The sequence below is a fragment of the Gnatocerus cornutus genome, chromosome 6 (assembly GCF_029298725.1).
Source record: "Gnatocerus cornutus isolate USDA-ARS CGAHR chromosome 6, icGnaCorn1.1, whole genome shotgun sequence".
Classification (NCBI taxonomy): Eukaryota; Metazoa; Arthropoda; class Insecta; order Coleoptera; family Tenebrionidae; genus Gnatocerus; species Gnatocerus cornutus.
Window position 1 is genome coordinate 1800775 of NC_142238.1, and position 19099 is coordinate 1819873.

Here is a 19099-nt window from a genome sequence, read left to right on the forward strand (position 1 = left end):
ATTAACAAATTAAAAATGTGTTGCAAAAGAATTATTTTAACAGAGATTAAACAAGTTTTGGCAATTTTGTGCAAGACGATTAGCTTCTACGCATGCCAGTTGCGTCAAGGTCAAACTCTTTTACTGCCAACTGTTACCGATAAAAATCGCTAAGAGCTGTTGCCAACTTAACTTTTTAATAAGTGGACCGATAGTAATGAGCTCTGGTATATTTTATATTTGACGGTTGTTGGTACTAATTTTTATAGCGCAGACGTATTTATTCGTTGGACAGACTTTATCTATAATTTTGATTTAAGTACCACTGATAACTCAATCCTACTGAGGAAATACTAGTTATTAATAATGATAGTGACTGATAACACTACAACCAGTAAAAGCAACTGAGAAAGTGGTGACAGGTATAGTTGTCCTCGGCAAAATTGGCCACTTTGACTCTTCATTCAGACAACCTTTCATTACGGTCAGTAATAAACACTCTGTTGTCCGAAAAATTAAACTTTATGTTATGACAGGGATTACGGAAAACAGGCCGACGGATGGATTTGTTTGGTCCTACAGCAGGTAAATAAGAATAGGCAGCTCAAAAAATACAATATATTTTGTGAAAAAACGCTGACGGACGTTTCATTCCGTTTTTATACCATGAAATGCTTTTCAGAAAATTCTGATCACCAGTCTGAAGCTTCCTCTACAGATCTCGATGAGTTGACAGAAGAAACAGAGTTGCTTCTGGCCATTGCTATCAGTCAGGTTGAATTGGAAGGTATAAAAATTTAATTAGAGCCTGGTTTTCTTCAACTTTCTAATTAAAGGAACTAATTTATTATATAAAGTCCACTCTCCTGGGTAAATTCTAAAATGCTTACGTGTAAACTCGGTTTTCAATTCTTTAGGGAGAAAATTAGAGGAAAATTGAATAACGATTTTTGAGTTTAACACGTTGCCAAAGTTTAGTGTATCAACATTTCACGTTAGTTAAGAATTAATCAAAGGGTAGTCCAGAAAGAGAGATTAAAATAAGGATTTAACAAGTTTTGGCAAACTTGCGTAGGACGATTAGCTTCTACGCATGTCACAATTGCTTCAAGGTCAATCGCTGGTGGCTGGTGCCAACCAAGGTTCCTAAATTAAGCAGGTTTGCTCGTTACTAAGGCTGAAACTCCACCCTCTTTTGGTTACTAGGGACGTGTGACCATAAATGACGTCACAAGAAAGTTCTGTCAATTGGTTTGGGGTGTAAAAACATTGTTGATCGCCAATCTTGTTTAACAAAGTTCTTGTAGAAGCATCAGAGTGTTAAATATTGCTGTCTTAACTAATAATAGCAATAAAAAAATTCAATTGGAATTTAAAAGAGCTCTCCGATGACGTATTCGCGCCAGTTCAAGAGGCCTGCTCCTATTGGCTCAAAACTTTGTAGCAAACCTGTTAATTTTAGTAACCTTGGGTGCCAACTTAACTTTTTAATAATAATAATGCGAGCGATAATAATGAGCTCTAATACAAGGTGTTTAAAAATACAACGTGTTTATAAATGTTTCTAGCATCAAGGGTGGCTATGAAATGTCAAAGAAATGTGCCGCTCATTACAAATGTGGGTTTCGATTTGTCAACTGACATTTGCAGTTAACCTCAAACATGAAGCAAAGTAAGTTTTGAGAAATAAACTGTTCGAGTTGTGGTTTAAAACCCGAAAATCGAAAACTTGGGCACAAAACCGTGACTAAAACGTCATTGAAGTAAGTAACATTATAAATAATTTTCAAGATAGTTATATTCACCATGAAAATAAAGCGTCAAAATAGTGTACGACAGAAATTCCAAAGCCACGCTTGATGCTAGAAACATTTATAAACACCTTGTATTTCTGGCATCAAGGGTGGCTCTGGAATTCCTGTCGTGCACTACTTTGCCGCTTTGTTTTCATACTCAATATAACTATCTTGAAAATTATTTATAATGACACTTACGTCAACCACGTTGCAGTTACGATTTTGTGTTCAAATTTTTGATTTTTAGGTTTCAAACTACAACTAGAACAGTTTTCTTCTCAAAACTTACTTTGCTCTATGATTGAGGTTACAAATGTCAGTTGAAGAATCTAAACCCACATTTATAATGAGCGGCAAATTTCTTTAAGATCTCATAGCCACTCTTGATGCTAGAAATATTTATAAACACCTTGTACTAGAGCTCAATATTATCGCTTCTTAATTAGTTCTTTAATCTGTGCTGTAACATTTTAGAATTTAAAAAAAATCAAAAAATAACTTTTTGACAAATTCATTGTTGCTACATTGTAAAAAATTCCATTCAAAAATTTGTTTTTTATTTATTTTTGTAAGATTTTATATAGGAGTACTTTTTATACATGAGATGTTTTTCAGAACATGTTTACCAGCCTGAAGCTTCGTCTACAAATCCCGATGAGTTGAGAGAAGAAACAGAGTTGCGTCTGGCTATTGATATCAGTCAGGTAGAAACGGAAGGTATAAAAATTTAATTAAAACAAAAAAAAGTTATTTTATAACACTAGTCAACAAATTATGGACGAAATTTGTACTGAAGTATTAGAAAGTCATTTTTAAAGTAGAATTGCCTCCTGATTCTACATCCAAAGACAGTTTTGCTTCATCAGGTCAGGAGATATTTGTTTTTTCTATTTGAATTTTTGAAGTTTAGATTAACAACTTGCAAAATCAACTCTATAATACATCACTTGATATTTGAGAAAAACTGATTTGTCATTGTAAAGGTTGAGATTTCTGCTTTCTGTGGTGTTAAACAAATTATTATATCTTGTCATTTAGAAATTACATGAAAAAGAATATCGAGAAATTAAAAAAAAAATATTTCAAAAAACTCTGAACCAGAATTTCCACGCTCTTATTTTTTTTGGTCCTTGAGCAAACTAAGAAGTCCCGATTTTCAAGTTTTCAAAAATGTATTATTCTTATTGGCTGCGTTAGCATTAAAGTAATTTTAAAACAAGATTTTTTTAAGCAATGGTATGGATTTTTGTACTAATTTGAAAATTTTATTTGAAAATCATCAATGTTTTGTTTTCTGTAACTTCTAAACGATAAGGTATAGCTATGCATTTGTCAGCGCGCCAAGAAGACAAGATCTCAATCTTTTGAATGATGCTTTACAATAAAAAAATCAATGTAATAATTCTTGGGTTATTATATGCAAATGCCTATCGCGTGTTTTTTTTTGGAACATGAGGTCAATTTTTCAAAAACATCACTTACAGTGCTTACTCTGGCGATAAGTTTTCTAGGTCGTTAAAATAGTATATTAAAGAACGTGTTTTATAATGGCCAATTTGGTGCACGAGTGCCCGGTGTACAAAACGAGCCGTAGGCGACGTATGGGACGAGTGCATCAATGTCATTATAAAACAAGTCTTTTATACTATTTTTTCCAATTTGCACCCTGTTTTTAATAAAAAATTTAAATTTTCCTATTCTAAGAGTTTTCGTGTTACACAATTGGTAATGGTTTTGTAACCACTATTGCCACTTGATTTTCAAATTCAAATTAAAATTTGACATTTATTGAGTTTCACCTAACGTAACCTAACCTCACAACCTGCATTCACACATCTATTATATTTAGGTACATATATTGTTGGCCGCAAAGGACAATTCAATTATATTGATACATTTTTAATCACGCAGCAATTTATTAAACACGAATCGTAAAATCCGTAAAGTAAAATTGACCAAGAACTTGACAGAAAACGGGTAACAGCCAGACTAATTAGTTCTGCCAACTCTTTAAAAACAAAATTTTCTACTTTGAGTTCTCTTATAAATAGATATAATTCGTACAGTGAGAGTTTGAATGACAGAAAAGTCACTAAATCTACGCAATAAAAAGTGTACCATACGCGAGTAACCTCAGTTACTGACAACCCTGTCAACCCATTTCTCGTAGGAATTTAGTGTGTTTAGTGTATTTTGTAGCATAATTTGCTGCCAACCTATATGTCAACTGTCGAAATCTCCCAATCTCTCACCGGATATACTATACCCAGAGAGTTGAGACTAATATTACTAGAGGATGAAAAGGTGGTGGTGGGGATGTTTTAACAAGGGCGCCATGTTGAAAATAGTCTTTCTTGAAATGTATGCAACCAAATTTGATTCAATGTACTGATTAAACAATTTCCATGTTTTTAAAAATACGGCTCAACTACATCAATAGACAGTTTAATTTTAAATTGTCTGGGGAAAGTTTTAGACAAAAATTAACCAAAATTGATTTATTTAAACACCAGTAATAATAAATTAAATCAATTTGATATCACTTTTATTCTTTCTATTGAGAGCGGTTCAAATTTTATGCAAAGTTTTGGTCTACAGCATGTACAAATTAAACAATAAACAAAAAAATAATTTTTTTTTCGTAATTTAAGAAGACCTGTGTATCATCATAATTGTTGCGATTCATTTGTTTTGCTACCAATTTTTAAATCAAGTAGCTTATGACTTTGTAAGTATTAAACTTTTTTGTTTTCAAAACGAAATACTTTACACTGCTTAAATCCAATTAACTCAAAAGTAATGTAAAAAGAACGAATTTTTCTGAGCGCAAAAGTTTGCATCAAAGTTGGCGGTCGGATAATTTATGATTTATGATCTGCATAATAATTTCTTTTATTTAATTGTTTTAAAATTTTCGTTTTTCTTGATATACAGTATGTCCCCGGATTGAGTTCACAAGAGGGAAAAAAAGTTTATTTTCCATTTTACAAAAAAATGACAAAGGAAAAACATTTTTTGCTTATTTCAAAACAGATAAATCTGCAATTAAAATTTCAAAAGTTTTTACTCTTAAAATTAATTTTTTCATTATTTTTATTTATTAAATTTTGTAATCGTATTTAAATAATAGCAGGCTGTAAATTTACAATATCAAATAGTGCGTTAAAGATTGAAGAAAAATTTATCCAATAATGTGTAAGTAAAAAAAAAAATGGAAAAAAATGCAATTTCATCCTTAACAATAATTGAGAATATTCGAAACAGTCTTAAAGAATTACGAGTTAGAATTGAACTATGTGCTAAAACAGGTAATGGGTCAATCAAATAGTGGAAATTGGTTTGAGTTAAGGAACAAATTTCATTCTTTTGACATTTTTTGCAAAATTAAAAATAAAAAAGTTTTTCGTTATTTTTTGTTTTTTTCGATTTTAAGAACACAGCTTCATAATATTAAAGTTTTAATTAAAGATTTATTTATTTATTTTAAATTAAGCAAAAAATATTATTCCTTTGTCATTTTTTTGTAAAATGAAAAATAACGTTTTTTTTCTTTTTGTGAACTCAATCCGGGGACATTCTGTAGTTTAAATATTTATTACAATAAATTTAATACATTAACCTGCAAAAACAACCTCTTTTCTATATTTTTTAAATATTTTTCAAATTGACATATTATGGTTGTACGTGATGCGAAGGTAAAAGGTAAAACAATTGTTTTGTACTTTGTTTAGATCACAAAACATCAACTTTCAAAAAGGGCAGATAAAATTAGTTTGAATTTATCGGGCAGTGTCATAATTAGTATAATATTTTTTTAAGTTTATTTAAGTTAAACAAAATATTGAACTGTTTATCAATTGTTGATAAAAAATAATAATGAATTTAATGATTTATAGACATGTTTCTTTTCATAAAACAACAGTTTTATTTACTTATCTTGTATGCACCCCCTTATTAGTAGGCAACCCCCATTTACACTAAGCCCAAAACACAGCATTTGGCTATTTCCAATATGGCGCCCTTCCATAAACAGTTTTTGTTACCCCCTCTACCATCTTTTCATCCTCTAGTGATATTAGTTTCAACTGTCTAACTATACCTATAAACGACTTAAAATTGAGTACTCTAATGGACCTATTAAAGCGGTAAATTCGAAAAATACATTTTTACAGTAAGAGTTTTAAAAATATCTTTAAATCCGGACCTGTCAGAGATTCAGATTCAGAATCAGGACGCCATTTCGCTTTCGAAATATCTGTTCACTTCTTCAGTACAAATTTGAGAAATCAATGAATAATTTGTTGCATGACATAAACTTTTAATTATAAGTGATTATATTACAACCAGTCAATGCATTAATTAGGTGCTGTTTGCCGCAACAAAGTGCAAGTGCAAAGTGCATCAACAAGCAACGCCTTCCCTCCAGAACATTTAATTTCTCCTCTTACTCAGCGGGCTCAAGATTTTTCAAGCGATGAGTCGAGAGAGGAAATGGATTTGCGTTTGGCTATTGCTATGAGTCAGTTAGAAACAGAAGGTAAGAATAAAGAAGACTTTATTTACTACGTTTTATTAAATTCGAATCAGGCGATTCAAAAAAATCTAGTAGTCTACTGTCACATTTTCTTGAGAAATTATTCGGCGCGTGTTCTTTTCATCTTTCGACAAAAAAAAGTAGAAATCATTGTATTTGATGTATGAGACAACCAAGCAGACGTGATCGTTGGAAAAGTATAGTATATAACACGTCCCGATTGGATATTTCACGCTCCTGTGACTAAGTCACTCGCCTGCGGCTCGTGGGTCAACTGTCACATTCGTGTGAAATCTCCAACTTTCAGCACTAGTTATACAATTTACTATTTTTAATTAATATTTAAGTTAATCAAGTAGTTGTAATCCAACAATAAAATAAATTGAAGACTTGGCATAATAACGGGCTAAACGTTAAATCATATTTTGAGATAATTAAACATTTTCGTTTATACTAAGCATTGTCATATTAACCTGACGGCAAAAATTATATTGCAAGTCCTTTACCTAAAACCAAATAATATAATTTTTGCAGTTACGTTAATATGACAATGCTTAGTCTAAAGATAATGTTTAATTAACTTACAAGTGAGTATAAATTGGCTGTTAGCCCTTTATTTATGTGAAATCTTCCATTGTGATTATTGTTATTATTTTAATCGAGTAATAAATGTATGCATATTTTTGCATATTTCAAGTGCCAATGAAAGTCGAGCGTCGAATGCATTTAAAGAAGTGTGTGATAAGTTTCTTGGAAACGAAAAGACAGAAAATTTTAAGGAAATTGTTTGCAATTTAGTGACCGTTTTCCGTGCTCTCAAGTGCAATATGTCACTGAAGCTCCACTTTCTCCATTCACACATAAAAATAACAAAACAAAAATATAAATAAATAATAATAATTATAACACAACAATAAAATTGTAAATTTTAAATTCGTCTTCAAAATGAAATATTTAATTCCTGTCGCTTAAAAAAATTGGGATTTTGAACAGACAATAAGTAAGTTAAAAAAATAATTTTTACAAATTTTATTGCCCTACCAAAATTACACACAATTATTTTTATAAAAAATATTGTAAAATTTTCGCTCGTCTTCTTAATAGAAATTGTTGACAAACAAAAAACAAATCAAAAATAGTAACCAGACCAATTTTTATTGCTATAATGTTAAAACTACCAAAACCACAGGTCCGAATAAAAAATATTGGAAATTTTTTTATCAGTATAAAGAAATCAAATTTCTAAAATCCGTCCCTGTTGCTCAAAAAATTTTGGACATACAATAAATAAGCATCAAAACTACCAAAATTACACGTCCGAATAAAAAAGATAATTCGTTTTTAAAACAAAAATTTTTAAACTCTGTTTCTGCTATTAAAAAAATTGGGATTTAAAATAGACAGTCAGCTAGTCAAAAATAGTAATCGCTACAAATTTGATTGCTTTAGCGTCAAAACTGTCAAAATTACAAGTCCGAATGTAAAATATTAAAAGTTTTGGTTTGCCTGAAAAATAAAAATCCCTCCCTGTCGCTCAAAAAAATTGGGATTTTGTACAAATACTAGACAATTCAAAATTAATAATCGCTTCAAATTTCATTGTTTTTGCGTTAAAACTATTAGAATTATACCTCTGAATGGAAAATATTAAAAATTTTTGATGTTCGTCTTCAAAACAAAAATTTGTAAACTCCGTCCCTGTTGCTCAAAAAATTTTGGATCCAAAGCATACAATAAACATGCCAAAAATAGTAATCTCTCCAAATTTCATTGCCCTAGCATCAAAATTACTAAAATTACACCTCCGAATGAAAAAGATTGGAAAATTTTGATTCGTCTTCAAAACAAATAATATAAATTTTTTTTTTCCTGAAAATTTAGGTGCCATTTTGGACGAGCATGGAGAAAGATTTTATCAACAAATCTTAAATAGTCCCGCTAAAATTATTACAAACAGAAAAAGAAACAAACAATTATGTTTTTATTTTTAAATCTATTTTGCAAGTTGTCTTACTGAAAGCGTTTTGAATTGTGTTTGAAATTCTTAATTAAATTCGTTATTTTTTTTTAAATATGGTTTTTTAACCAAGTGTGATAATTATTGACCTAACACAAAAAACTGGTGGGTGATGGAAAAAAACTGAAAGCAGATTTTTGTTTAACAGGTCAAAATCTACAAGAATCAGCCTACACAGTTTTTGTTCCAGACAAAAGTGGAAAATTTGCTTACTAGTGTTATGAAAAACTAGTCAATTATTTTTTACAGGATTATTTTTAATTAATTGCGTTGTGCCCAAACACAGGGTATATCAACTACGCCGCTGGTATTTTAGATAACTTATATATAATAACAATTGTTCAGTTGTTATAAATAATAATTATATCAATAAATCATAAATAAAAATTAAAAATTTTGTAAATTTAATGAAGTCGTCTAAAAAATCTTGTGTGTATCACGCTCAAAAAGTGCCCTTTTGCTCTAGTCTTTTTTCTGGCGTCGGCTGTCGCTTCAGCCTTTAAAATAATTTTGGCTTTGGTACACAAATAATTATTATGGAGGTTTTACAGTGCCAAATTGTTCAAATTTTGATTATTTTGAGTTAGATTTTTATTATTCCTTGCCAATGGTTTCTTCAAAAGTGTTGTGATGAACCTAAAGTTATAAAAAGACTTTTGTTTACGGGTGAAATTGAATTTATGCGTGATGACATTGTGGGTTGTCCAATGGAGGGCATTTTTTGTAATAACTTCAGGTAACTTTTTCATTATTTCATTTCTAATAAAAATTTCAGTTTGGTTCACAAAGCGTGTCTGAAAAACTCTAATAATAAAATTGGCGCTTTTATGTTTATTTCAAACAAATTAATTTTTTGCCATACCGAATTTTTGAAATAAAAGCGAGCGTGAATTTTGTTCGTACGGTTTTTGCAGTCTTTGGGAAACAGTGGTTAAATTTAGTACCAGAAGCGTCGAATCCGGTGGGGTTTTACCCTATTTGAATTTTCATTTCTTTGCATAACTATTATTTACAGGGGTGTCTGATTTTGTGGTTAAAATATTTGTACTTTATTCGGGGTCACTCTGCAAGGGAGCATTACTTTTTATACATGAGGTTTTTTTTTCCAGAATATTCTGGTTACCAGCCTGAAGCTTCGTCTACAAATCCCGATGAGTTGAGAGAAGAAACAGAGTTGCGTGTGGCCATTGCTATCAGTCAGGTTGAAGCGGAAGGTATAAAAATTTAATTAACTAGTGAGAGGTTTTTTGGATAGTTGAAGTTTTAATAACATTACTCAAAAAATTTTGGACAAAATTTGGAAAATCATTTCTAACGTAAAATTACCTCCTGATTCTAAATCCAAAGCCCGTTTTGCTCCATTAGGTCAAGACTCATTACTATATATATAAAACGTGTACAGGCGGAACCCCTCTTTTAAAACGAGAATACCCGCGAACGGGTGACGTACTTTTGCGCGAATACCTTCTTGGACCGATTTTTTCTCGACACTTTCGCCGAGCTTTCCCAAATGTACACTTTCCCGAAATTACGGTGGGTGTGGTTTTGTCCTTTTCCGACTTTTGCTTTTCGCGTGAGAGACTTTTGAAAATCGTTTTCGTTCGTCCGGTTTTGCTGACGTGCTAGACGTTTCAAAATGTTTTGAAACAGAGAAATGTTCGTCGACATAGTGAAAAATTCTTGGGGGATTGAGATGTAAACACCGTTCTTGACTGAGAAGCGGCCACCCAAAAGGGTTTACATTTACGGTAGTGATTTTTTTTGCCACTTGAAATCGATCCCAACGGCGACGAAAACATGATCGGAGATTGATTGAAATACTCTGAATTAAACTGAACGTATTTGTGGAACTGATTTTTTTTCCTCGGTTTATAGACTATTAGGCTTATTTTTTTAATATAAAAATTTTGCATTGATACACTTTCATCATCAAATAATAGGTTATTTTTTATAAAATTTTGTTATTTCTCCGAAAACTGGCTTTGCTGTTCGCAATTTTGCATACGCTACGCTTCGCCTTGCAACTACATTTTAATTGCTCGACAAAAAGTACCACTTTTCTGCCGTCTAACAAAATCTACTATTTTTTTCAAACGTCAAAAATTTGAACAGAATTTGAACAGTTTTCACGACCGAACCGTACTATTCTCGCTCCTTTTGCCCTTTTGCCGACGAGTTTCCAAACTAACAAAGTGGCGGGTTTTCGTCCTCTTCGGCCGTTTGATTTTCGCAATTTTTTTTTAAATATCGCCGTAAGTCGGTTGTCGCGGGGACAAAACCATAACCATTATGTCGAGAAAGTCATAAAGATCTATTACCGTTTAAAAAAAGGGTCTGATTTTTTGTATACATAACAAGTACGGTAGCGGCTTTTTTTTTCGGCACTTATTTAAATCGGTCCGAGCAACGAAGGAAAACATTGGCGGAAATTGATTTATTAATTGAGTTCGGTTTATTTTTAATACAGGATCTTTTTGACCGTCAAGGTATGTATGTGTATCTTAAGCCTCATTTCCACGGTCCGTTCTAGAGAGAACAGAATTTGATTTACGATGGAATTTGAGATATTGCACCATATTTTGCGGTCAGAAAATTTGCAAATCCTATTGCACCCTTGGTTTACAATCCTCTGTTCCGATTCGGGCGGACAAGCTGGTTGAAACGCCGAACCACCACACGGACTGCTACATTTGATCGTAAGTTTTAATTACTCCAATTCTTTTAATTTGAACACTAATTTTTTATCATAATGTTAATAAGGTAAATAACACATATAAATGTTGATTAATTTTAATAAATATGCTGATAAATGTAGATGAACATACTTATTTCCTGCATTGAAATGTACAGAATCATTGTATGAAAACAGGAGCGAATGAATGCAGGTAGGTACGTTGCTTATTTCTGTGAGTGGATTTACCCTTTTGAAATAACCGACAGGTCTGTATTTTTGTGGATTTGGTCAGTTATTACCTGAGGATTTGAATTTTTAATTTTGTTCTATGAATTAAATTTTCTGAATATTAGTGAAAGTTAACATACCAGACATATCCACGAACTAAGTAACTTGATATATAAATAAAATAAAATAAATTTATGAACCTTCTGTACTGGTTCAAATGCACGAACCATCTTGTCTGTTCGACGGACATTTCAACGCAGAACCAAGACAGAACGCACCGGACAGTTCAACACAGAACGCACAGAATAATTGAAATTAGCCGCTCCTTTGGAGAAAACTTTCAATAAACAATGCATTTCAGAATTTTTGTATAATTAATCTCGTTAAATAGGAATAAAAAAATGTTACTGTATTTCAATTGATTATTCCTGACATTATTTTACTGGTGGAGAAGTTATTTTAACATCAAGCTAAATATTGCAATGAAATATACAAAATTATTGTATGAAAACAGGCGTGAATGGATATAGTAGGCAGCTTTTACCATGGCGTACCTGACTTTTAGAGTCGAATATTATCTTATTGCACTCATAATGTGGAGGGTGTAAACAGGCTATTGTGTCCGAAAATTAAAATTTACGACATCTTCAAGTAGGTAGAAAAAGGTAGAGCCGTGCCTCTTCTAGGTATTAGCGCGGGGGCTTAAGATGATTGTTGATCTCTTCACCGTGTTTTATTTTTAATGACGTTGATAAGCTTTTAATTTTTGTTTATTAATTTAAATTTAAAACAAGTTAAAAAAATCGAGGGCTATCAAGTTTTCAAAATTTTACAATGAGAACAAAAAAATTAGCATCATTTTAATGTTGGAACATGTATTTTACATAACTATAAAGAATTTTCGAATCACTTTTTGACATGGCAATGTAAAGCAACCTTTATTGTCATTGTGACTGACATAAAAAGTAAATTTTTGACACTTGCTGTGCCGTTTATAAATTTTAAGGTTATAAAGACAGTTTACAATTTTTAAACATCCATCAATTTGATATGCAAAATTTTAATTTGGCTGTAGTAATTCAAAATTTAATTTCAACAATATGTTTCTGAATTTGCGAAATAAATTATAAACATTAGTTTCCTTCTCATTATATTTTCCCAGAACGGTACCATTTGCACTCGTATTTGACATAAGCAAAATTAGATTTCTATCGCAATCCAATTTTGCTGTTTAATTAATCCACAAATAGGTACTTTCCAGAATCTTTTGTAAGAAGTCTGTTTAACTATTTGTTCTTAATTCTTTAATTTGTAGAAAAAGTGGGGACTTTAAGTCGAACATTAAAATGTCGTTAATCTAAAACTAATCTATTTGGAGTGGTAATACAATGGTGGACACAGAATCTTGGGACAGAATTGTCATTTGATTGTCAAAGTTTCTAAACTGGGCTTTACGGAGGACGTTTGTTCATAACCAAACTTTTAATTTTTGATTCAATTGTCATTTTGACATTTTAGCAATAATAAAACCACTCGACTCTTCGCCCATATCCAAGTGTTGTAGCGCAAAACCAATTCTGTCTTCCTTGTGGCGGCACATCAAGTGTTATTGGTGGCATATCGCAGAAATACGTTTTCAAAATTTGTTTGACTTTTGTATTAACGTCAATCATAATGACAATAAAGCTAGGATTATCAAGACTTTTTGAAATGACAGGAAAGTACTGTCCAAGATTCTGTGTCCACCATAGTATGTATAAAGACGAAGTAAGTAAGAAAAATCATTTTGATGTTAACTGTTTGGCGAATTTTGTTCACTTTGTTTTCTTTACAACCTATTTCATGGCAACCTTGGTTAGATCAATCCAATGAAGAAGTTTGAAAATTTGATGTCTCTCGGTTTTTTCAAATTAATAAACAAAAATTAAAAATTAATAATGTTTTTAAAAGAAAACATTGAAGGGATCAATAATAATCATCTCGAGCTAATACCTGGAAGAGGCACGGGTCAATACTTTTCTACCTACTTGAAGATGTCGTAAATTTTAATTTTCGGACACAATAACCTGTTTACACCCTCCACATTATGAGTGCAATAAGATAATATTCGACTCTAAAAGTCAGGTACGCCATGGTAAAAGCTGCCTGCTATAATGAGCTGTACAGTTTAACAAACGCTCTAGTGCGGTTATGGCTTTGACTTTTTAAATCGTTTACAGCCACCTTACCGCAAACCCCCATAAACATAATAACGCTCAAATGGGTGGGTCCCATCTAATAAATATTTTTTCTCAGCTGGTCAGTCTTACAAACCAACTCCTTACAGGTCTACATTTCGAGGTGATTTTGTTACTCAACTGACCCAAACTTACTCAAATTGATGATAAACGCAATTATATTAATTGGGGATACTAAAGAAAAAAAAACGTGTATTGGAACATTTGGAAATTTGTGGAGTTTATAAGTTTTGACTGTCGTATTAATAGTAACAATTTAGAAAAATTTAAACCAAAAAGGAGTATATTTAGAAATTTTTATTTGGACAACTGAAAATGTTAATTTTTTCAACACTATAATTTCGTTATTTTTAGTGCGACAGGAAGGAAATTTATGCATGTTTTTTTTTTTGTTTGTTTTAGTAAAATCACTCATTTGCAAAAATTTAGATCAAAAAGTCCAATTTTTAAAAATTTTCGTTTTAAGACCAAAAAAAGCCACCATTTTTTTTTTATTCCTGTAATTTCTTTATTTTTTATGCGATTTTAACGAAATTTGTGGAGATTATCACTCTCGACTGCCTTATTAAGAGCATCGATTTAGAGAAATTTAGACCGAAGAAGAGAATTTTTAGAAATTTTGATTTCGAGGAGTGAAGAAAAATTTTTGTTTAAAAAATGTGACCAAAAATTTTAAACAACCTGTAAGTTCTTCATTTTTAATGCCACTAGAACCAAATTTGTGAAGTTTATAAGTCTTGACTGTCTTGTTAATAGTACCAATTAAAAAAAAATTAACCAAAATGGAGTACATTTAGAAATTTTTATTTCGACAACAGTGAAAATGTCAATTTTTTCCACACTGTAATTTTGTAATTTTTAGTGCGACAGGAGCGAAATTTATGCATGTTGTTTCTTTTGTTTGTTTTAGTAATATCACTAATTTGCAAAAATTTTGATTAAAAAGTCAAATTTTTACAAATTTTCGTTTTAAGACCATAAAAATGCCACCATTTTTTTTAAGATCCTGCAAATACTTTATTTGTTATGTGATTTTAATGAAATTTGTGAAGATTATCACTCTTGACTGTCTTATTTACAGTGCCGATTTACAAAAATTTAGAGCGAAAAGAAGAATTTGTAGAAATTTTTATTTCGAGTAGCTAAAAAAAATTACAAAAAAAAACTTGAACGCGGTTTAATTTCCACATTTTTGGTGTTACAAGAACGAAATTTGTGGGCTCCAGTTATTTTTAAGGTTAAATAGTCCATAAAAGTTGTTGAATTTTAGTTAATTTTAATATATCTTTGTTAGCCATTATTTCTAATAACGTATTATCTTTATTTTTGTAAAAACATTGTTAATTTTTTTTGAAAGTTTCTATTACTAAGAGGGACTTAGGTTTAAATAATCTAATTTTTCTTAGAAGCATAAGGAACCTAGTGTAAAAATATGCCCAAAAAATATTTTTGGATCAAAAATTACGACTATTACGCAGGATTTGAAATAAATAGTCATCAATAACTCGCAATGCGCTTTAAATTGCATATTTGAAAAGAGATTGAGAATATTTATTACGGTTCATTTCAAGCCAAATGAGACCCAACCACTTGAGGGTTATTATGATTATGGGGGTTTGCGGTAAGGTGGCTATAAACGGTTTAAAAAGTCAAAGCCATAACCGCACTAGAGCGTTTGATAAACTGTAGGTATACAGGATTTGACAACACAATTGTGATATAAATATTTGGGTTTTTATTTTAAATTGAATGCAAAGGCAAACATTATTTGCCCACTTATTACCACGAAAAATGGAACAAAAAAACATCAACTTTTTTATGTTATATTTTCAAAAAATTCCTTTTTACTTTAAAAAACGGATTATTGTGAGATTGGTGTGATTGCTAAGCACAAATGTCAAAGTCCGCCGCTAGGCGGTGCTCGCAATCAATTTATGCAACATTAAATTAAACACATTAAATCATTCATTAATAGCTCACTTTAATGCATGATTTAAGCCGACGAATCATGCATTAATAGTACCTAAAAACAGACCATCGCCGGAAAAATAAATTAGCGTTTGATTTCACAAACTCTCACAATTAGTTAAAAATTACATTTTTAAGGCGTCGCGACGCCAAAACTATCGGTGATAAAAAACAAATTTTTGTGTCAGCTTCTAGAGCTTGAGCGAATGCAAATTTCCAAAATTTAGTCGATTTTAGGGGTGGACACAAATTTTGCTGGACCCTGTAGTGTCCTTACGTCCCTTATGACTTATGGCTTAAATAACTTCCTGCCTAGGCGGAAGAAGTATTTCCTTAACAACGGGCGCTTTTCATTACTTATACCAAAATTGCCCATTTTATTGCCCAAAAACGACTAAAAAATAGTGACATTTGGAGAAAAAGCAAATTTTGACAAAAAGGCAGTACTTTTCTATTCAACAGAATTGTTATTTGTTTCACATGGCTGGAAAATGTTCTGTTGGATATGCGAGAAAGGTGTTTAAATTCCCTAAATTTTGAAATATGCTTGTTTTGTTTAAAAATACTCAAAATAAAAAAAATAGTGTATGATAGCTCGTTTATACTGGATTTTGTCGCACTTACTCATACACTAACCCGTGCTTGCGACAAAATCTTAAGTATAGAACTCGTATCATAATATACTAATTTCAAGCGTGTTAAACACAAAATTTTGTTGTTTTTTATTATCTATTTTGACTTTTGGTATGAATTTGAAACGTTATTCACTCATTTGGGGAAATTTTATCAGTAGGGAAATAGGTTGGCAAATTGAACGATTGAAAATTAATTTAAATTCAAATGTGTTATAGCAGATTTTTGTTGTAACTGTACTTATTTAGTTTACCTTTTTCATTTTCAAAGGTCATTGATCTCCAAAACGGCCAAAATTGACACAATTGGCATTTATGCATTATGCCAACTTGCAAAATAAAACCAACTAAAGTCCATTTTTTTATTAAAAATTGACAATTTGATTACACAAATCGGCCTTTCAGGCTGTGCCGAGTCTTTTCACTATTAAATCATTTGATTTGCAATCCAGCAGGCTGTAAAAGAAACGTTTTTAACGGAAACACTGCCTAATTTTCAGAAATGTCAAAAATTTGACAACTATTTTCTCACCAAAAATCTCCCTATGCAACGTTGCCGGTTGTAATGCAGGGGAAAATTGCGGTGTTGGTGGTTTTTAAAAAAAAAAAACGGACTTTATGTATTCGAAAAGGTGGTTTTCTTGTCGCAAATGGGAATCACAATAGTTATTTGTTTCACTAGGCTAGAAAATGATCTTTTGAAAATGCAAGGAAAGTACTGAAATCCGAGCCCGGGCTTTCTAGCCGTGTCAAACACGAAATTTTGTGCGCCGACAATTATTAATAGTTATTTATTTTGACTTTTGGTTTGAATTTGAAACATCAATCCCCCATTTAGGGGAATTTTATCAGCTGGGAAATAGGTTGGTAGCACCCCATTCAAAACAAAAGATTGCAGATTAATTTAAATTCAAATGTGTTTCAGCATAATTTTGTCTTATCTACTTAATTAATTTACCTTTATTATTTTCGAAGGTCATTGGCCTTTAAATCGGCACACAAATTGACATTTATGCAGCGATGTCAACCTGCAAAATAAAACCAACTATTCGAAACGTCACGTTTGACTACCTAGACATTCAAAAGGTGATTTTCTTGCCGCAAACGAGTATCACAAATCTCATGAAAAATGACGGAGGCGCACAAATGTAATGAAAAATGACGGAGTCTCACAAAATAAATTCAAATCTGACACTAATTGCAGGGAATTTTGCATCTCGTTGATTAACTCAAATTACGTCAATGCGCGCGATCTGTAAGTTCCTTTATCATAAGGTTGACTTTTGCATCTTTTGTGTCTAGTGACTTGTCAGTGCTGGTTGGCAGCACTGGGTTACCACCCTATCTATCTATCACTCAACGTGACATTGACAGTTAATGACTCATGTCTATTTTGTATCTCTAACAATCAGTTCTTAATAATTAAACTGATTTAGCGGTGTTCAGAAGTGCATTTTTACTTTTATGTTTAGTTGGGTTAATCCGCCGGCCATTTTATTACTAGTTAACTTGCATGTCGAATAAAATATGTACATACATCGAAACCGCAATTATCGATTTTTAATGATACATCGAAAATAAAAATATATCTATTAAAAATCGACGTTTTTTTGGTAAAATCTATATTAATTAAAAATCGATATAAAAGTTCCAGATTTATGTAAATCTGGGAAAATCGAGTAAAAAAAATCGACGTTGAACTCAATTTAAACAAGAGCACAATTACATCGATATCCGATACATCGAACAAAACATCGATTTTGAAAAATAATAAATAAAAAACTTAATATAGCATAGTTTATTGTGAAAAACAAAAATAATTAAAATTCTTAAAAAAGCAACAAAATATTAAACAAATACGAGAAAAACAAAAATAAATAAAAACTTTAAGTAATAAACAAAATAATAAGTAAATAAATAAATTTTAAAAAAATTACAAATTTGAGATTAATAAGAATAAACAAAATTCAAAAATATAACTTTCTTAATTTAAATTCCAGTCTTCTTTATAAATATCACCAAAATCAATCAATCAAATGGGTTGACAGGGTTGTCAGTATCTGGGGTTATATTGTTATTTTAAATTTCGCGCGTATGGTACACTTTTTATTGCGTAGATTTAGTGACTTTTCTGTCATTCAAACTCTCACTGTACGAACTAGTATATCCAAAGATGTTTTAGTATAACAGATTCGGGCATACAGTGTAAATAGAACCTACGTTCAGTTCCAACATGTACAACGTACTTTTATAAAACTTCTCTTTCTTTCACATTGAAATTTTCATCGATGTTCAGTCTTTCCTTTTCTATAAGATCCAGCCAATAACGTTGGAACTCGTCAGTCGTGACTTATTTCTGTTTGACGCCAAAAATGTGACAGGATTGGACAGGACAGCGTCTTTCCGTTGCGTTTAGAGGTTGCGTTCATTTGTTCTGGGTTCATTTGCAAACCGATTAACATAATATTTGATTGTTTTGTGTTGTGTTGTGTTGGATTTGACTTTATTTAAAAACTATGTTAGTGTGTGTAGTGTGTAACGCTAAAGCGAGCAATTTTACGCTAAATTTGTATTAATCTCTTATTTTAAAGGTTTCTCAGCTTTTAAATTCAAATCACGCGCCAACTCTCTTGACCAATCAATTCTCAGATACTGTAGAAAAGGATAGACTTATTTAGTTGTCAGTTTTCAATGTGTTAGAAAGGGACAAAACCAATGGTGCTTTTCTGAGATTGTTCGATGATGTTGGCCCAGAGTTAAGACCTTATCCCCGAATCTGTTATACTTAAACATCTTTGAGTATATCCGTGAGAGATTGGGAGATTTTGACAGTTGACATATACAGCGTGGCCCATTTAAGACTTTCGGACTCAATATCTTTGTTATTTATGAACGGATTTTTCCAAAATTTAAAATATAATTTCTTGAATAGGTAAGGATGATGTGACATTACCAGCGTCATCCTTGTCTTAAAAATGTTAATTTTACTTGTCTTATTTTAAATTTTAATTAGTTAAAAGTTATGTCATTTTAT

The 19099-nt window shown here is 31.3% G+C and overlaps 1 protein-coding gene across 1 annotated transcript; it reads left to right on the top strand.

The window, feature by feature from the left end:
* The first annotated feature begins 357 nt into the window (after positions 1 to 357).
* LOC148172203 (uncharacterized) lies at positions 358 to 10812 on the top strand. The gene is made up of 7 exons (XM_088039686.1): positions 358 to 463; positions 516 to 564; positions 662 to 766; positions 2391 to 2492; positions 6139 to 6312; positions 9436 to 9540; positions 10794 to 10812. Exons 2-7 carry the CDS (start codon positions 540 to 542, stop codon positions 10802 to 10804), a joined length of 522 nt encoding a protein of 173 aa, XP_087895812.1. The 5' UTR covers positions 358 to 463; positions 516 to 539; the 3' UTR covers positions 10805 to 10812.
* The last annotated feature ends 8287 nt before the right edge of the window (positions 10813 to 19099 follow it).